We start from the raw sequence: 19,250 nt of genomic DNA, 5'->3' as shown, positions 1-19,250 counted from the left end.
TTGTCTGCCAGCCTCTGTCCCTAACCTCTTTATCCAGTGAACTATGCACAGGAGTAATAATTCCTGGTTACTGATATCTGGGACAAATTGCAATGAACTTCCATAAAGCCAGCAAAACGCCGTCGCACTCCAGCACAATGGGTCCCGCTGCCAAACACAGAGGTAGAACAGCAGCCGGAGGAAGTGTCCTGCCGAGCTGCAGCACAGGTCTGTGCTGTGCCAAGGTGCTGCAGGAACAACCTGCACCCACTGCTGACAGGGACCGCACCCGCTCGGATGGGGGCTTGTCCAGAGGGGCAGTGATGGAAGGCGCTTGTCAGAGGGACGGGGCACAGCTACCGAGGCACAGGCACGTCTGCACACCAGGTGCCTCAGCCTGGTGCTGCAGCTGAGCTGAACTCTGGGGGGGTAATGCCTCCAGCATCCAGAGGTCCATACGGGAGAAAATCTGCACAAGCCTAAAGCTCGGCTATCCTGTACCAGAGCCGCTGTCAAGGAGAGCTGTCAGCAGGTGGCTGTGTGTGAGCAGGGAATGCCTCGGTGTAAGCTCGGCCAGCAGCGGGTGCGGATGGTGGGTTCAGCTCGGCAGAGCCCAGGGCGCACACTCAGCACCACCAGTCCCATGGCAGATGCTGACAGAGGCATGGGGGAACTCTGCCCTCAGGGCTGTGTGAGAGCACTGGAGCAGCCCTGGGGAACACGCAGGCACTGTGATCCCATGGCAAACGATACAGAGCTGCCAGGGCAGCAGGGCACCGAGCTGCAACAAGGGTCTGGATTACACAGCTCAGAGGAACATCTTGCCTGCAGTGCCTGGCTGAGGGAAATCAGAGGTAAGAACTAAAGAAAACCTGGTGGAAAACAGGCCATGGGACAGAGCACCGCTGCAGAGAGAGCACTGCGCTTCAGCAGTGGCACTGACATGCCCCTGCCGTGTGAGAGCTGGCACGGGACTGCTGTGCACATGGAAAATGAGTTACAGTGCCAGCCAGATGTCCGTGCATTCACCAGCTCACACCTCTAAGTTATAAAGAGTTCTGCTGGTTTTTATAGGCAGGAAAAGCTCAACACGTGGAGCCAGAAGCCGTTTGGTTACCGCCTGCGACAGGACTGAACAAAGCCAGCTCTGAGGCAGGAGGCAGTGGTGCCACCCAGCCCCCCGTGCAGCTCTCGCTGTGCCTCGGGATGTGTGCGTGTCCGTGCCTTCCACCCGTGCAGCAGGGGGGCACCACGCGGGCTCTGGGAAGGTGAGAACCTGGCCCATTACCCACCACAGAGCTTGTCCTCGCTCGTGCCATCCCAGGAGTCTGCTCCTGGCCCTGCGCAGAACTTTGCTGCTCTAGGGCTGGGTTAGGTGCTCGGCAGAGATGCTTGGGAAGGACTGAGAGGGAAAATGCAGGCACTGGGTGCAGACAGCAAGCGGCCCCAAGTGACCAGCCTGGAAGGCACCAGCGGGAGTGACGGCAGCGACATCCTCAGGGCGAGCACCAGTGCGGGCTCTGCTTGCTGCGGCCCCCGCAGCCTGCCCTGTGCACCATGCTTGCTATACCAGCTGTAGGGACATCCAGCTCTGGCTGCTCTGAATCCTCCAGAAAGGGGTTACACAGCCCAAACACCCGCAGGGACGGGGCAGAAGCCCACAAAGGGAGCCGTGACCATGAGTGGCCCTGCCAGGCAGCTGTCAGCAATCACCAGCTGGGCGCTATTGTTTGCACGCTGCTTCTAGCATTGCAAGCTCATGTCCTATCCTTCCTGAGCTCCCTCCTCCTTGGATCCAAACCTCCAGCAGCTCAGCTAAGCCTGCATGACCCCAGCAGCACCACATGCTGCTGCACTCTGGGGACAGCGAGTCCAGCAGGGCCATGCGGGGCTGCGTGGGGAGCTGGTGGAGCCCCACGACTGCCTGACCCAGCCCTGGAGCCCACGTGCATGGCCCACACCTCTGCACAGCCACGGGCCTCACTTGTTCCTCCACCGAGCAAGGCCGTGGCCAACCCCCACCAGTGCAGAACCAAGCTCTGAGGAAGCAGGGTGCCCACGTGAAGGTCAGGTACAAGCGTCCTGCACCTCACGGCCAGATGCGGCCAGCGAGGGCTCGCAGCACAGCCCGGAGTCACCCAGCCCCATTTCCCCTTGGCACCGGGGAGGCGTCTCCATTCCCACAGCACCCCAGCCCCACGCTCTGACCCCAGGCACCAGCACCGGGTCTGTGGCTGCCGTGGGAGACGGACAAGCCTGGCCCCCAGGAGAGGCACTCACCAGCTCCGAGTCGCCGCGGTCCCTGTGCCGCTCCTCACCCGCACTGCCCCGCGCCTGCTGCTCCTCCGCTCTCTGCAAGACAGCGCCCTGGCATCAGTGTGAAGCCCAGCAAGGACAGCACCTTCCCACCAGGGGCCATCCCAGGGATGTCGGTCTCACCGTTCCTTCTCACAAATTTTCAGAACAGCGCGGCATTGTCTGCTGGCCAGAAAAGAGACACTGCTCTTTTGTGGGGCTTTGGGCAGAGTGCTGGCACTGCCCTGCAGGCAGGGGGAACACACTCACACAGGGGGTTCAAGGCAGCCGTAGGCCAACTAAGGCTGCCCGTCGATGGGTTTTAGCATCAGCTCAGGCAGGTTCCTGCCATGACTGGTGGGCCAAAGCAACCCCATTCCACTTAGGATGGGCCATGATTCGTCCAACCAAGCCACAGGCAGCACTTTGTACTTAGCCCTACTCCGATGTGTTCCATCAGGTGATTTCCAAGATGAATCCTGGAAGGGGAATAGGGACCAGCAGAGAAGCCAGGCTTTACCTTCTGGGCCTTGTACAGCACCTCCAGGATGTTGCTGAGCAGCTCGATGCAGGCGTCTTCCTCCTCTCCCTTCTCGATCAGCTCCTGGAGGATGGGCACTGTGGTGCGCAGCAGCAGCTCCCGGCACTCTATGGGAAGGAGGGGGTGTGGGGCTGGTGGTGCGCGCACCCCAGCACCCATGCTGCCAAAATATTGGGGCAAGGGGGGGAGGACGCCTGTGGCAGGGACATGGCCCCGTCTGATCACCCCTGGCAGCACTGGGCCAGGCCACACTGCGAGCACCGTGTGCTGCTCTCACCATAGGACTGGAAGACCTTGCTGTTGACGATGTTGGTCAGGGACTGTAGCTTCTGCTTCAGCAGGCGCTGGGGGAGCAGGTTTCCGATGAAGTCCCGCAGCAAGACCCTGCAGTCCAGACAAGAGGATTTAACGAGCATTAAAACACCAGGCTTGCAGGAACAGGGGGGATCTGCAGCCCCAAGCATCCACAGCCCCCTTCCTTTAGGAGAAGACAACCACAGTGGGGGAGCCAGATGCCAACTGAGTCCCACAAAAAGTGAGCAAATGCTCCCCTGCATTTGCATGGGGTAGAGGTTAAGGAGGCACTGCCCCCCGCCACGTTCTGGGGGCTGTTCAGGGGCACCCTGCGGGGCAGGAGTGGAGGCGGAGGGCTGGGGACACCTACCCCAGCATGGAGGAGTCAAAGATCCCAAACACGTCCTCCAGGATGGAAGGCAAGTACTTCAGGGCTGCTCCCTGCAGAGAGACGAGTGCTGACTGCCACGGCATGCCCGTGGGGCAGGACAAGGGACGGACAGACAGACAGCACGCAGGCAGGGCAGTGACCCTGTCCCTCCCCACCTCAGTATGGGCTGAGCACCTCTCCCACTCACCCCAGTCCCCGGCCACTGCTGCCAGCCCTCCACAGCCATCCACCTCGGGAAGGGAAGTCCTGCTGGCAACAGTTCTCTCCTGCTATGCCACCCACACTGAGCAAAGCTCCCAAAATCGCAGTGATAACACGTGTGTCTTGTAAACAACAATTGTTTCCAGCCTCTACTGTGGAGCCATGAAAAATCCAGCCGCACCAGGCGCACAGTCCCTGGCTGAGGCTGCCTGCGGAGCCTCCCAGCACTGCTCACGGCCACTGCAGCCACAGGGGGGCTGCCAGAGGGGCAGGGGGCTGCCAGGAGCCCACCCTGCCCTGTGCTCCCATGGAACTCCAAGGGCCAGGGGCATATGGCTAGATTTTTTGGAACAGCAAGCACATGGGCCACAAATCAGTCTGCGTTAAAATCTACTTTATGTTTGCAACATGATTAAATAGCATAAACAACTTGCTGAGTTCTGCTCCTCTCTAGCTCTGCTGGGGTGCCTGGTCCTGCAGGCCTCCCTGGTCTTCAAACTACGCTGGCACCAGAGCTGGGACCCTCAAGCCTAAGGGGTGCCCAAGGGGGATCCGTCAGTTTTGTGTCTTTAACAACTCTGTTTTGAGAGGTTCAGTTCCTGAAGCTCCACGCAGGGTTGACCTCTTACAGCAAATTTGAGAGATCTGCGGCTATTGCAAATTCACAACGATTTTAGAAGTGCTTGGACAACTTGGCACCAAAACCCCCAGGGGCACAGAAGTGCTGTCTCGGGGCGTCCCTGCTGGGGCTGCCCAGGAGCTCACTGCAGCAGCACCAGACGCTGCGCTCGGCTCAGGAACCTTCCTGGCACCCACTGTCCCCATCGGGGCGGCAGCGGGCGGATCCGGGTGCGACCGGGCACCTCATGCAGAGGGACTGCCGACGGAGCTGGATCCTCGGTGGGTGGTGAGTCCAGCAGCTCCAGCATCGCTGTTCCTGCAGCTAAGGGCTGGGATCTGCCACCCCCTCCTAGGCAGCTGAAATGATGCCAATTGTCATCAAACACAGCACACCCCGAGCCATTTCTGTAGCTCTTGCAAAGCCTTCTCGGGTGTTTCTATGTCCCCTGTTGTGGATGAAGGCAGAAAAGCTGGACACACGATCCACCAGCAGCCTTGTTCACCTCCTGCTCCCCTCTCCAGACATTTGTTTAATGCCTCTTGGTGCACACATCCACGGACCGTCTTTTGCTCCTCTACCCAGGCCCCAGAGTGGCCTTGCCGTCAGCTGGGCACTGCTGGGGCTCCCGGTGCCCCCCAGCCCCACTCCCATCCCATCTGTGACACAGGAACGCTGCTGGCACCCCGTCTGTCCTGCAAACAGAGGCTTCAGAGACAAGAGCCAAATTCCCTGGGACCCCAAGGAAATGCCCGTCCCAGCAGGATGCCTCTCCATTTGTAATGACTTTTTTTTTCTTTTGTACTGAGAAGATATATAAAAAAGATTAAAAAGTAGTTATTTTAATACATTTATACGATGCTAATTTTAAATAAGAATATTTTACAAAGTCAGTTGTTAGTCTCGCGTATTATGTCAGTTATCTTATTCAGTCACATTCACAACTTCAGAAAAAGTATCAGCTAAATTTGATTTTTTTATTAAACTCCATGCTTAAGTAAAGCTGGACTGATTAACATTAATTTTTCTGCCATCCTTTAATGCTGTATTGATTACACCCTCTCCATGACAGATCCATGGCCAGCCTATCCTGTCTTCAGCTGGCAAGGTCATCTTACTCACCTTCTATGGTATGAGATAATATCAGAATTTTTCCCATTCCTTTTTTTCCCAGCATTACAAGACTCCCTAAGAATCAGCGTCCATGTCTCAGTATGGCTTTCTTCCAGAAATTAGTCCTGGCTTTTATTTTAGCTGCTGAGGTGAGCCCCCTGGTCATGCAGAAGTGAGCAGCGTTTCTTCCACTGCTGAGGACCGAGGAGGGCACCAGCCTGCCCCGTGCACACCAGCTGTGCCCGATCCCCCTCCCAGCGCAGGATGGCACCGCTTGCTGCATGTCTGCTCCCATGCTCGACCCCTTGAGCTGCTGTCCCCAAGGCATCCCCGAGGGCGAGGGCAAGGGCACGTCCAGCACAGGGGACCTGCCTGCGGCGCTCCCAGTGCGAGCTCTCTGCAGGCGCTGGCTTGGTGCAGGCCCTGCAGCAGATGCCACCCGCGGGACGCGCCGCTGCTCCTGCCAGTGCCCAGGCAGCTGCTGGGAGCCGCAGGTGCTGGCAGCCTGTGGCTCCGTCCCACCCCAAAACCTCAGCTCGTTTAGGGGCAGAGGAAAGCAGGGCCCCAGGAGCAGGCAGGGGCCAGGTAAGGCTCCTTTCTGGGACCGCTCTGGCTGTGGCAGGCGGCAGTCCCCACAGCCTGCTGGAGCCAGGCAGGGCTCCCAGGGCACAGGCAGCCCCCTGCCTCCTCCCACACTGGGGGCAGCCGCCAGGTGCCAGCATTTACTGGGGGTTCTGGAGGTGTCCGGCTGCTCTCTGGCCAAGGGCTGTATGCAGGTTTGTCCCTGGACCCTGTCCTGCCCAGCGCTCAGCAGCAGCTAAAGGAGACCCAGTCTCCTTTCCTCGGCGCAGAGCTGTCAAAATAGTACAAAACCTCGCCGCCTGAAGTAGTCCAACAAAAGACTGGCTTTCTCCACAAAAGAGGTGGCCTTTGAAGGAGTGTTGCAGCTAACAAGCTATTATCAGCCCTGCCTTGGGCTGATCAGATAATTGCAGCTTTAACGACAAGAGTAGGCAGAGCTGGATGAAGCTGCAACGCTTACGTCAGCCACCAGCAGATCCTGTGGGTATTACCTGGGGCTGCGGGCTGGGGGCTGCTCCTGCAGCCGGAGACACAGGGGTCTGTCAAGAGGCTGTAGAGCCCACATAGAGAACGATAAAAATAAAAAAAAGTTCTCTCCTTAGAGCAGCTGCTGAGCACATCAAGGACGCACCACCAGGGCCGGGCAGCGAGACCCTGCAGCTGGGCTCCAGATTCAGGGCATGGGGCAATGGCCAGGCTGGGTGGAGGCGCCTGCAGCCTCCCAACACGAGGCTGGGCAGGGCTCGGGGTCAGGGGATGGGACCTTGCTGGCCAAAACCAGAGCAGTGCCCCCCAGTCAGGGCCTCTTGAGTCAGGAATGTCTTTATGTTTAAATGATCTTGGATGGATTTTTTTCTTCTGCAGATCAGTGCTACTGTCCCCAGACTTGTGCAGACTTCTAGCATCAGCAGCCTGCTCTGAGGAGCAGGCACAGACCGCCACAAGGAGCTTCATGGCTTTATCACATGGGACAGGATGGCAGGCACTGCCTTTTGCCTGTTTCACGAGATGCTCCCTCCTTCCTGGGTCAGGGGAGACCTCGAACAGCCCCATGCGGCCCCTTCTCCGGGGCAGGTGCAGGCCTGCCCCCATCCCGGCTCCCCACGCCTCTCCTTCCTGGGACAACGAGCTCTGCTCTGCTCTGTCCAGGAGATGTCGAATGGAAGCTGCCCCACGCACCCAGCACCCTTTGCTGAGGGTGCTCCAGCCTGGCTGCACACTCTGAGACGTGGGTGCCAGGCAGACTCATACAGGGATTTTTACCATGGCAAAGGATATTTTCTTCCTGATTCCTTTCCTGATAATTCTAACTTTCAGTGATCGGTGCTAGCAGTGAGCTGATGTTGCCATAGCACTATCTGTTCTCATCCGCCAGCGTGCTCGTCAGCTTGCACCCATCACCGGGCATTTAAAGTTAAGGTGTTTCTCGCTTTCAAAGCCCTTTTCCCATTTGCGCTCCAGACTGAATAATTTCACCTGGGCACTCCAGCACGCAGTGAAACACTTTGTCTGACTTGGGAGAACCCCCATTACTGGTGGTGCTTGCAGGCCCCGCACAGCCAGCAGCGGGCACGGGAGGACGAAACGGGGCTGATGCAGCACAGCTGGTGCGAGCACACCGCGATGCGGCCAAGGGCATGGCCACGCCTCTAGCACCGAATCCAAGTCGCATCTCAAAACCGAGAACTTTTAAGTTGGGTGCCAACAGCGACCCTGGGGAGGCCGACGTGAAGCTCCACAGTGTCAGCAGCACCGCGGCGGTGCGCTCACGCCACCCAGGAGCCGTCACCATGCCAGTGAGGAGGGACAGGAGCTCTGAGCCAGGGGACTTGCACCTCTGGCTGCTCCAGCAGACCCACACAGGAACTGGGTGCTTCTGAGGGGGACATTTCCCTTAGAGAAAACATTGCAGATCTGCTGGAGGAGCCTGAACCTCTCCTGGTCCCTCTAACAAAGTAGCAGCGACCATAACAGCTCCTTTCAAGGGAAATGCTCCCACTCAGCAGCTGAGATCCTTCTGCAGAGTGCAGCCGTCACCAGAAGAAAGCAGAGACTAATTCTGCAAACCCAGCAGATGCAGAATGAGCAAATTTCTGAACCTCATCCCAAGCATCTCACAGGTCACTCTGGGTGGGGGCAGCACCCAACAAGCCCTTCCCCCTGAATTAAAGGATCCTGCCCTGAAGCCACAGCAGTGTGATGGTGCCTGATGAAATACCATTTTTCAGTCTGCTTTCTAATGCAGGTAGGTCATTACATACATCCACAAGGCCCCAAGCACACCCAAAAAACCGTATTAGTGCTGCAATAGAGAAAAGTTGTCTTGCTGAGGCCGGTACCACTGCCTGCCTGGTGGAACGGATTCACCTGGACTCCCGTGGGTGACAACATGCTGGGGAGTCTGCAGTCATGGCAGCCTCAGCTTTGGGAATCTGTGTCCCTGCAGGTCTCAGCCTCTCGCCGTCTCCCTGGTGAGAGCCCAGGGCCACTTGCTCCCTGACTCTGGCTGCAGCCACTCTTGACCGCTGCCTGCCTCCGTGGGTCCTGCTGCCTGGCGGTGCCTCGTGGCTGGCTTCATGCCGTTATCATCATTGCTATTCCTGATCTCAGCACAGGGATACTTGGTCTGGTGAGGCACAGGCAGGCTGTTCTCCTCTGCACCTGGACAGTGGCACCTCCACTCTGGACGTGTTTGCAAAAATTGTTTCCCTCAGGCCTGAATCGAGGTGCTGAGAGATGCAGAAATCACACAGGTGAGTCTGCAGCAGTCTGGTAAAATCACAGCCAGGTTACCATAGCAGAGAGTTTCTAGAGCAACGGTACTGAGATGGAAATCGGAACCGTGATCAGTGTTCTGAGGGGACAAGGGGATGAGGAGGGACAGCCCCCTTCTTCATGATGATCGTGGTCATTATTGATCTTCAAACTACTGTTTTTTTTTTAAATTAGATTCAATTATAAGGCCTTATCTAAGAATGCCAACAATGCAACACAGAAACAGAAGTCCCTTGTGAAAAGAAGGGAGAAGCTGGCAGGCTGGGGGCTGCCACAGCGGTGGCCTGGGTCCCCCCAGCTGGGTGGCCAAGAGCACGGCCCCATCCCATCCCCATTTCTCTGCGCCTGCCTCCCCTCTCATTAACCTCACGAAGCACAAACAACATCGCCGCGATTTCTGCTCAGCACCTGCCCTCTGGTAACACGCTGCAGGCGAACGGAGGCGCAGGACCGAGCCGTAACACAGGCGGCACCATCCCAGCTCACCCCGGCTGTGGCACCACGTGGGGACAGCCAGTGCCCGGCTGGGCCACCACCTGCCCGTCCATCCATCTGTCCGTCCATCTGTCTGTCCGTCCATCCACCTGTCCCACCTCGTACCCCAAGCCAGGACCAGAGCTGGAGCCCACCCACCCACATACCTGGGAGAGCAGGGTGGGCCCTTCCAGCGGGGACTTCATCAGCTGGTTCAGGGTCTGGAAGAGCCGCTGCAGCGAGCGCTGGAACTCGGCCGTCTCCTTCCCCTCGTAGAGCCTGAAACAGCCAGGGTTACCCCGTGCCACTCCTGGAGGACCGCTCCACACAGCCGGGCATGGCGGCCAGCTCGGTCCCAGCGCTGCCCCGGCTGTTGGTGGGACCCAGAAGCAGCCAGAAGTAAAGACTGCTCCTCTGCGGGGCGTATATGCACCGCTCGTACATACCCACATGTGTACACATAGGGATTTATATACATATATATATACACATACACACACACACAATGTGAGAAGCAGAGTTGTGTTTTTGCAATAGAAGGTGTTTTTGCAGTGGAAAATTCCACTAACCTTATATTCAAAAGTGACCGTGCAGCATAGCAGCGTGGAATATTTTAAGCAGGTAAGGGGAAGGTCTCACTGTACCAAAATAAGGAGGATAGCTAAGAAAAACAGGATGAGCAGTATGAAATCAGTAAAAACAAAAATCACGGGCCCTCTAGTCACAAGAGAAGTAGGAAAAAAAAAGGAAAAGGAGAAATTAATGGTTGGTCAGATAAAAATGTACATATATGGTATAGAAGTGCATCGAGTAGGTTGTGAACCTGTAGTACTCAGCCAACGAGGAAACGGGAGAAATCAGATGTCAGGTAATAGGGGATATAGGGTTATGATAAACTTTTACTGCGCGCTCCTGCTTGCAGGACGCCCACCATTGCAATCGTGAATAAAACGGCTTCACAGAAGGTCCTGTCTGAAGAAAATTATTGAGATTTTTCTCACATAATGTACACACAGATGTATAAAAACAGCCTTTTACATTACTTTGTACTATCCAGGTCACCTCAAAGGAGGCTTGTATTCTCCCGCCTCAGCTGGAAACCTACCGAGCCTTCCAGCCTGAACATGAACTGCATGACCAGCCACAGAACAAACTAAAGCATGTGGGAAATCCTGGCCATGTGAATGGAAAACCTTCAGGAATGTTACAAAGCAGCTAGGTAAATGCAAAACTGCAAGAATAAAGTCACCACAACAACTCACTGTGGCAAACAGGTCATGTTTGAGCTACTTCACCCAGACCATTGGCGTGCAGTGTGAACGGTGCAGGCGCGGAGGGAGGACACTGGCGTGGGGGCACGGACCTGCCCGCGGCGCATCCTGCCCGACCCGCTGCACGGCTGACCCACTGCTGCTAGCACCACACATGCAGTGGCAGAACGAATAAGAGCTTTAATTCCTGCTTACCAGCTTCTTTGTTGAATCTGGGTTTTGTAAAAATTTTGCTTCCTTGTTTCATAAAATTGCAATTGGATTGTTCTGGTTTCAAATTCATCTTCCCCTTCTGGTAAATGAACCCAAGGGAATGTACAAAAGATCATAGGCTTAACAGCAGAAATAAGCCTCTGAATTTGACTGAAGCATCTTAGTTTTGCTTAAAAAAAAAAAAAAAAAAAAAAAAAAAAACATTAGCTGAATAACTGCCAGCTTACACCCCTCAGTCAACACTGAAATGAAAGCAAAATTGAGATTAACTCGAGGAAGTTCCGTCCCTTTCACCCTGCATGTACAGTCACTTAAATATGAGACTCTCCGGTAACTGCCGTTTCTCAGAAGCCCAATTCTGCAGCCTCGGTACTTTGCTTGGCCCAAAAGCAAACATGAGGCCAGGAAAATTAAAGAAGCCTGTATGTGCAAAATGAAATGCATTTCATTGCAAAATGAAATGAAGAATCACATACAGGCTTTACTCTCACAGCAACGATGTCATGCAACGAGCATCGTTTATTAGAGATTTGTCAGGTTTTTCACATAGTCCCTTTTTTTAATGCCACTGCCCATAAACAACTGGCATCAATTTTCAAGCTAACCCCCCACTGCAAACTCTTGCCTACAAAATTCTGTATCCTTACACCAGAGAGGGCATACATGAATATGATACACTATATTAACAATTGTAGGATAAATTAATACTGATTTCTGAACTTTTAAGTGAGCAATGACTTAACCGGAGCACTATAAAGCAGTCAGAGCACGCATCGCGATTAGGCTGAGACAACTGCTGATTTGCAACGCTGCAGCAGACGCGTGTCAATGCGGTCCCTAACTGACCACTGACCTACTGCCTTGAGGACCTCACAGGAATCCTGGCAGGGGGAGCCCAGCCTTCAGCCTGGTGCACTGGGCTTAAAGCGGCTCTGCACCCACTCCTGCCTGAATGCCTGCAGCACCTGACCCTGACGCACACCTGAGCTCACGGCGCACCACGGGAGGCCTTCCGAGCACTGGCAATTAAGCTAGGCTGGAAAATTACCTGGCCACCAGCACACTAAGCAAATTAGTATGGACTGCGATGAAACAAGCGTGTGTTCGAAACAAACTGCATGACAAACGTGGTTTACTTGGGAGGAGTCAGCGTGGCACCCAGGAAGGGCAGCCCTGGTGCAGCAGGGTCAGGATGCGCGCAGCCGGCGGGCACAAGGGGACGCGGGCAAGGATCAGCCAGCGCCAGGCAGGAGCAGGTCCCTTGGGCACCGGCCCGGCCTGGGATCTGCAGCTTCCAGAGAACTTCGCTTGCACCCAGCACCAGTCAAAAAGCCGGGAGGAGTTAGCAGGGAGGAAGCAGAGACCAAGCTGCAATGTCCAAACCCTGCGGACCTCCTGCAGGGAGGGGACAGGAGATGTCCCCCGCGCTCAGAGGGGCTGGCAGGGAGCGCGGCTCGGCCGTGCCCATCCCCAGCATGGGGCAGAGAGGGGGGCGCGAGGCAGCGCAGGTGGCTGCAGCTGCTCCGGCGGAGAAGCGAGCTCCGAGCTGGGCGCTCCCAGCACCTCCCATCCCGGGGAAGGGGGGCTCGGCTGAGGTAAGCCCCTTCCCCATGCAGCCGTCACGGAGCTGATGAGCAAGCCCGGCAGCAGCAGGAGGCGGCTTTGGTTTCTCATCGGAGGCACTGGAGCTGCTCGCCCGATTCTGTCTGTGGCATACATAATGAAATGGATACAGCATACTGCAGTAACTTATTATAATTACAATCTAATTTCTTTAAATTATAGACTGTGTACAAAATTTAGTACCATTTAAAGTATTTGGAAGATCTGAAGAGTCTGTGTTATTCCACTGTTAAGATCACTAAGATAAGGGAAAGATGAATAAAGACTAGATGTCTTCAGGGATGTCTTTATTTTAATGCTAACTAACTCATACGGCTGTTTGCAAATGCTCCATATAATTAATTTTCTTCGCCAGAAGCCTTGTAAGCTGGGGAATTTGCCCTCTACCTCCACTTACAGCGAAGCAGTGGGTGCCTCAGTTCGATGTGGGAGTCCCCAGGGCCCTCGAGCAGCGGGGCCACGAGTGTGACCCAGGGACCGCAGGCGGGTGGCAGCGGCGAAGCCGGAGGCTGGCAGGCTGGCAGCAACGCGCGCGGGCAGGCACAGCGCGCTGCCGCACACCCGCACAGCGAAGGCTTTGCAGACAGCAAAGGGAGGCAGTGAGGACAAAGCAAAAACGGGGTCTGCGAGCCTATCTTGGTGCCAGGACCCGACCTCAGCTCCTTGCTGCTGTGAGACACAGCAGCTGCCTGCAGCAGACGGAGAAGGCTCCCTGCGCACCCAGGTGTCCCTGCGTGTTGCTCAGGGCCTCGGGTGACCCAAGCAGACCCGCTGTGCTTGCCACCACTCCATTTGGCTCGCCAGGAAACAGGCAGGAGCCGGCACACGGCCCCATGGCAGGGGCTGGGGCTCTGTGCTTGGTACCAGGCAAGTGAGCCTCCAGCACAGCCCGGCTGCCCTGCGCGGGGGCAGTCACCTCCAGCAGCTGCCGGGGCAGCCCCAGCTTTTGGTGTCTTGTACTGGGAATGAAACAGGAACGTAACCTGCTTTTCCTCATAACTCTGCCTGCTCATATTTTCACAAGTTTCTGCTGGGGAGTTTTGTTTGTCCCACCATGCTCCATGTGGGTGAGGACAGAAACCTGGGGACAAAGGACACCAGGTCCTAGATGAACCCGTAGGTCCCCATGTGGGAGGACTTTGACTTATCCTCAGCAGCACCAAGGGGCACCCGGCCCCTTATGCCGCTCAAGCTGAGCTGTGCCTTTGCAGAGAGGACAAGCTGTTAGGACAGGGCAGCTGGGGGTGTCCTCCAGGTCCTCGGGCAGGCTGCTGGCATGCTTGGTTTTGCTGCAGCATGAGGGACACCCCCAGTACTGTGAATACACAGGCTGCAGTTTAAATGATTTAAAAGCACAGTGACAGGCTGAAGTGTGACTGAGCAGCTCATGAAGAGACCTGAGGAGCTGTATGCACCAGCAACTGCAGAGGGAGAGGGTGCTTCGTATAAACCCTGTGATGCTCAACCCGTCTGCTTCATTACCAGTGTGCCTGTGCGGTCCCTGCAGAGCGCTGCAGGAGTCAGGAGGTGACCAAGCACCCGCAGCCACCAGTGGTGCTGGGGCACACAATCAGGACCAGGTGCACAGCCACACCAGAACCAGTGCAGCCAAGAAGGCCCTGGGCAGCTCCAGCAGGCAAGGAGGATAAGGATGGGGGCCAGGGCTGCCAGTCCCAGTGCAGTGCTGGCTGCACAGGGCAGGGGCTGCCTGGGGAGCCTTGCTGGCTGCATCACGGCAGGCTTTTAAGAGTGCATTGACAAAAGCCATCTGTCAGGAGTGACTTAGGCAGAGCCAATCCTGCCCTGGGGCAGGAGTTTACTGCACAACCTCTGCATGTCCCTTCTGGCCTTACTTTATATGGCACTATGATTAACAGTACACAAGAAGAGCTCACTATTTCCTGAAGCCGACGCATGCAGCAGTGGGAGCCAGGGCACGCTGAGTGCTGCAGGGGCAGAGGAGAGCTGCCAGCACCAGCAGGGGAGCGGCGTCCCTGCTGGCTGGCCCCAGACACGGAGCTGCTCTCACCCACACCGCACACCAACACTCAGGCGGCAGAGGGGAAGCAAGATCTGGTCCCACAGTGGTTAACCTGACAGAGACCCAGCTACAGGCACGCTTCGTCCTAATTCCGACCCGCTGCCTGGCTGCCATAGTGCTGTGTGAGCCCGGCGAGACGTGGCTGCTTCCAGGCGCAGCGTGGTTCGTGTTGGAGCACGTCGCCCCGCAGCCCCGCGCGGAGGCACTCCTGCCCCGGACACAGACGGCGCTGCTGGCTCCAGCAGTGGCTGAATCAAGCACCATATGTAGCAGAAAATAGATGGAAACCTCAGCAGGAGGAAATGCAGTGGTGCAGAGAGCCTGGCCGGGAACTGGCTGACGTGGCAGTACCTCCCCAGCACACCCAGAGCCAGGGGTGCCACCCACAGGTGTCGCATCCCACCCAGCAGCCGCACCAGCACCAGGTGGGTGGAGGCACCAGCGCCACATCCCCAGGGCCAGTGGTCAGCACCAACATCGCTCCCACAGTGCACAGACCCCGTGGGACCCCTCCCCGCTCCCTCCAGACCCATTTCCAGCAGCCAGCATTGCACGGTACTCACTGGGCGAAGAGGTGCCTGGAGCGGACGATGAACTTGAAGATGTACTCCAAGGCCTTGAAGGTGCGCATGAGCGGCTCGCAGGGCTCTCCACGGCTCGCCTGCTCCACGTACTGCGTCAGCACCGAGATCAGCTTCCTGCGGGTCAGGGACGCGGGGAGGGCTCAGCGGCTTCCCTGCTGCACGGACCTGGGGCTGAGCCCCCTCCCGGCTCACATCCCTTCCCTGTCTCCATCCCTCCTGGTGCCCACCGTACTTGTAGGCGAGCGTGGCACTGAAGTGCTGGCGGATGTAAGCCTCCAGGACGGCGTTGAAGTGGTGAAACTTCCTGTCGGCCACGAGCCCCACGATGAAAACCTGGGGAGAGGTCACGCGGCTTGGCACAGGGCAGCCGTGCCCCTGGCCACCGGCAGACAGACATGGAGTGCCGAGGGCACGAGGTGGTCAGCGAGCTCAAAGCTCAGCAGGGAAGCAGGATTCTGCTTACCAGGGCATCAAAGACGAGCGTGTCGTAGACATCCGTGTCTGCGTTCTCCATCATGATGGAGAACAAGGCATCCAAAGTGTCCTGGAGGAACTGGGGGGAGGAGAGGACTGTGAGGGCTCAAGCACTCGCTCCCAGCATCATCCCAGCCCTGACAGAGGCAGCACCCGTCCGGCACAGAGCTGCCTGCGGTCCCTTCACAGCTGCTCTCCATTGGAGCGTCCGGCCCTTTTGCAGGACACAGTTCCCCAGCCTGAACCATCCCAACCGGGAGCCCGGCACCTCCAGCCACCCACCATGCCAGGAAGCTCCCGGCATAGACACTGCCAACACCCAGCAGCTGCTGCACCCCCCAGCCCCCTGGGGGGGCGAGAAGCCAGAAAACACCTGGGGTCTCAGCAGGGGAAATGCGAGCGGGGCAGGGCCGGGGGAGGCACAGGCGCCAGCAGCCCCTCTCCTACCTTGATGACTTCTCCTCCATCCACGTTCATCAGCTTCTGCAGGTTCTCTGCCAGGAGGCTGGGCTTTGACCGCCACTTCAGCAGCCCCAGAAGGTTGACTGCGTGGGGACAAGGCGTGGGTCAGCACAGCCTTTGCTCGCCCCCCCAGGCTCCACGTTACAGTGCCCGCACCCACACTGCTGCCCACCCGCCTCAGCGATGCAGCAGGGGCTGAGCAGCCTCCCCGCACCCCCGAGCCAGCCAGCCCCATGGGGAGGGACTGGGGGGGCATTCATGGGTGGCCACACTGCCCCCCCTTAACCTCCGTAGCCGGACCATGTGGGGCCAGGACCCCCAGGGGGCACCCACCCCACACAGGCTCTGCTGACTGCATTTCTGCAGGTGGGGGCACTGTGCCGCTCTGCCCCAGTGCCCTGCAGCCCCCGCACAGCAGCCAGCTTCTGGGCGAGGAGATCCCACGGTGAAAGGGGAAGCATGATGCCACTGCTGGCTCCTCTGTGCAAGGGGGGGACGTGCAGGCGGCCATGATCCGCAGCGGGGGTGAGGACACGTCTACGCACGAGCCTTCACACCAGCTGCTTGTGGATATTTAAAATATTGATTCAGTTTCATGCAGCCCAGTCCTGCGCCTGCGGGGTCCACAGCACTGCACTGCCCCGGCAGGAGCACGTTGCCAGTGGCCCCGCACCTGGTGAGGGATGTCCACACCCCCGGGCAGCTCCCGCTCGTGCAGAGCACGGCACCAGTCACCAACCCTGCGTACAACAGCTGCTCAGCACAGAAAGCTTCCCAACTTCAGTACCATAAGATTCAGCTAAATAAAGGATGATTACTACAGAAGCTGCATTTGTGCTGCAGAAAGAGAATGAGCTGAACTCCAGTGGCCCCAAGCCCCACTTGTGCTACACCGTAAGTCCCAAGCCCTGTTAGTGCAGCGGCAATGAGTCACCATGTCCTGCGCCTCCTGCACTGCAAAGCCAGTTCCACGAGTGTTGAGAGCCCCTCGTCAGAGCCGTGGTTTCTCCAACTGCATCATTAAAATGTAGCAAAAGCAGGGCTGAGTATTACAAGCTGCTGGCCTTGCAGAGGAGGCACTATGGTTTGGGAGGAAAGCATCGGTATTCCTGCGGTGTCTTCCCCACGGACGAAGCCCTGACAGAACCCGCCTGCTGCCAGTGCTCCCGTGTAGTGCTTTAACCCCAGCCCAGATCAAAATGTTATTTCCACGTGTTTGTGTCCCCCCGGGGAGGAACAGGCTGCTGCTGCGCTTCCTGCAGAGACGCAGGCACATGCGCAGCCAATGCATCCGGAGCTGGAGCACCCGGCACCGCCACACAGAGCCACCAGCCCCGGGGGAGCGTGCTCCCGTGGACACCCACGTGCTGCATGCCTCTAACGTGGGCATCGTGAGGGCACTCAGACAGTGCGCCCTTATCAACCCTTCAGCAGAGCAGACACCTTGCGTTATCAGCTGGGCTCTCCTGTTCACTTCCGACGCGCGCATGGAGCAGTTTGCCAGTGCTCACTCGGGGTTGCCTGCACCTTTTTGTTTGCCACGTCCCAAAACATTTTGTACGAGGCAAAATCCTGTTTCTAAATGCTGATGCATCTGTGTTTGGATGGCACGCACGCTCTTGGCTGACTTGCAATGAACTGAGCAAAGGACCTCCAAGGCTAAAAGCCCCAGCTATGCAACTTAAGACAGGGCTTTGAAAAACACCGAGTCCCAATTCCCATCATGATTTCAGAAGGGCCCAGAGAAGGTCACAGAGCGTTTGACAGCAGCACTCAGCAACTCGTTCCAGCTCCCAAATTGGAGGCGGCAGCTCGGTTCCCTCAAGGCATGAGCAGATTAATTACCATCTGCAGGGGTTTACACGGGCCAAGAAACTGCTAACTACCTATAGCTGCTGGCAGGCTAGGCTCCGCCAAGGTGGAGAGCGCGTGTAAATACTTGCAGCCTGTTACTGTTTGTTCTCATTCCCCTGCCTTTGAAAACTAATCTGCCGCTAACTCAGGAGGGCTCAGGAGGGCTCAGGAGACAGATAAGCCAAAAGACAACCTTAATAAGAAATAAATAAAAAAAAATAAAAAAAGAGAAAAAAGTGAGAACCATTATGAGTTCCAGCCCTGAGCTATCAACCCAGACGTATGCAAACAGAGCTGGTAGTGAGCAATGCCCGGGCACAGCAATGTGAGTCCTGCAGCAGCGGTGCCACGCAGCAAGCATGGCAAACATGGTGCGAGCCGTGGCTGCTGAGGGCAGTGCCGGCCCCAGCAGCAGCCTCGGCCCCTGGCTGCCCGCTTCTGCCTCGGGGATCCCCCAGGTCCCAGCCCTGAGACCCCTGGGACCCCGAAACCCCGTCAGCCTGCATGGCCCTGGGGACAGCCTTTTGCTCCAGAGGCACTGGCCATGTCAAAACAGTAATTCAGTGCTCAACACTTCTGCTTTCCCTGCATTTTCGGCATGCTATCTACAGTGTCCCTGATGCCACTGGTGATGGGAGCGAGCACTGTGCTGGGGAGGCTGTGCAGCGCCCCAGCCCCGAGCTCCAGCCGGGCTCCCCAGGGCTGCTGCTCACGCACTGCTCTTGTCCTGGCCATAAATCACTCAGCCACTCCACCACCCGGCTCCCTCATAAAAAGGGGATAACAGCAGCTCCCTTTCTAACAAGCCCCTGCGGGGAGGTGTGTACAAGCTGTATTTTTTCCATATATTTAGGAAGGAGAGCAGGCCCGGTCCTGTTCCCTGGCCCCAAGGACAAATGGCTCAGCTCAGGCAGTCAGAACCCAGCCAGCCTCCCCTCCCTGGGCCAGCTCCCCACAGAAGCACTGTGCCACTGAGACCAGTGGGGTTACCGAGGCCGCCATGGTCAGTGCACAGGGATGAACACGGTCAGGCACGCAGGGACGTCAGCCGGGGCACAGGGCACAGACAGGTGCCTCTCCCCATCCCTGCGCGCTGCCAGCCCCAGGCACCACCAGCCTGGCAGAGCACAGCTCTCAGGAAACTGGCCACCCTTTGCTCAGATGCTCAGTGTAATAACCGGGGGCACTCAGTGCTGTTACTCCTGCAGAACTTTCTCATGAAAGTGTTTTTCAGCCACAGCTGCCGGCAGCAGGACCGTGTGCTGGTTCCCCACATCACCACCCAGTGATGCCTGAGGGCGAGGCAGCCGCCCCGCAGCCAGGACTCACCGTTCTGTGTCAGCTTCGTGGAGCAGACAAGCGTGGAGATTTGGAAGCTGTCCCGGGCAGACACGGTTAAGCCGGGCGCGCCTCCGCCCACACGGAACGAGGACCCCAAGAGGAGCTTGGGCTCGGGCAGGTTCC

At 57.3% G+C, this 19,250-nt stretch overlaps 1 protein-coding gene across 1 annotated transcript in view; it reads right to left on the bottom strand.

Annotated features, from left to right (window-relative positions):
• LOC118260608 (dedicator of cytokinesis protein 2-like) overlaps nucleotides 1–19,250 on the bottom strand; it is a 58,970-nt gene that overhangs the window by 37,239 nt on the left and 2,481 nt on the right. The window contains exons 2-10 of the mRNA XM_050710595.1: nucleotides 19,116–19,196; nucleotides 15,918–16,015; nucleotides 15,460–15,549; nucleotides 15,229–15,329; nucleotides 14,976–15,110; nucleotides 9,428–9,543; nucleotides 3,480–3,546; nucleotides 3,093–3,199; nucleotides 2,795–2,922 (exon numbers count right to left, since the gene is read on the bottom strand). Of these exons, the coding sequence (XP_050566552.1) occupies nucleotides 2,795–2,922; nucleotides 3,093–3,199; nucleotides 3,480–3,546; nucleotides 9,428–9,543; nucleotides 14,976–15,110; nucleotides 15,229–15,329; nucleotides 15,460–15,549; nucleotides 15,918–16,015; nucleotides 19,116–19,196 (923 nt within the window). The remainder of the gene's footprint in view (nucleotides 1–2,794; nucleotides 2,923–3,092; nucleotides 3,200–3,479; nucleotides 3,547–9,427; nucleotides 9,544–14,975; nucleotides 15,111–15,228; nucleotides 15,330–15,459; nucleotides 15,550–15,917; nucleotides 16,016–19,115; nucleotides 19,197–19,250) is intronic.

The sequence above is a fragment of the Cygnus atratus genome, chromosome 4, assembly GCF_013377495.2.
Source record: "Cygnus atratus isolate AKBS03 ecotype Queensland, Australia chromosome 4, CAtr_DNAZoo_HiC_assembly, whole genome shotgun sequence".
In the NCBI taxonomy this organism is placed as follows: domain Eukaryota; kingdom Metazoa; phylum Chordata; class Aves; order Anseriformes; family Anatidae; genus Cygnus; species Cygnus atratus.
The sequence above is the reverse complement of the archived record's forward strand: the minus strand, read 5'-3'. Positions and strand labels throughout refer to the sequence as shown.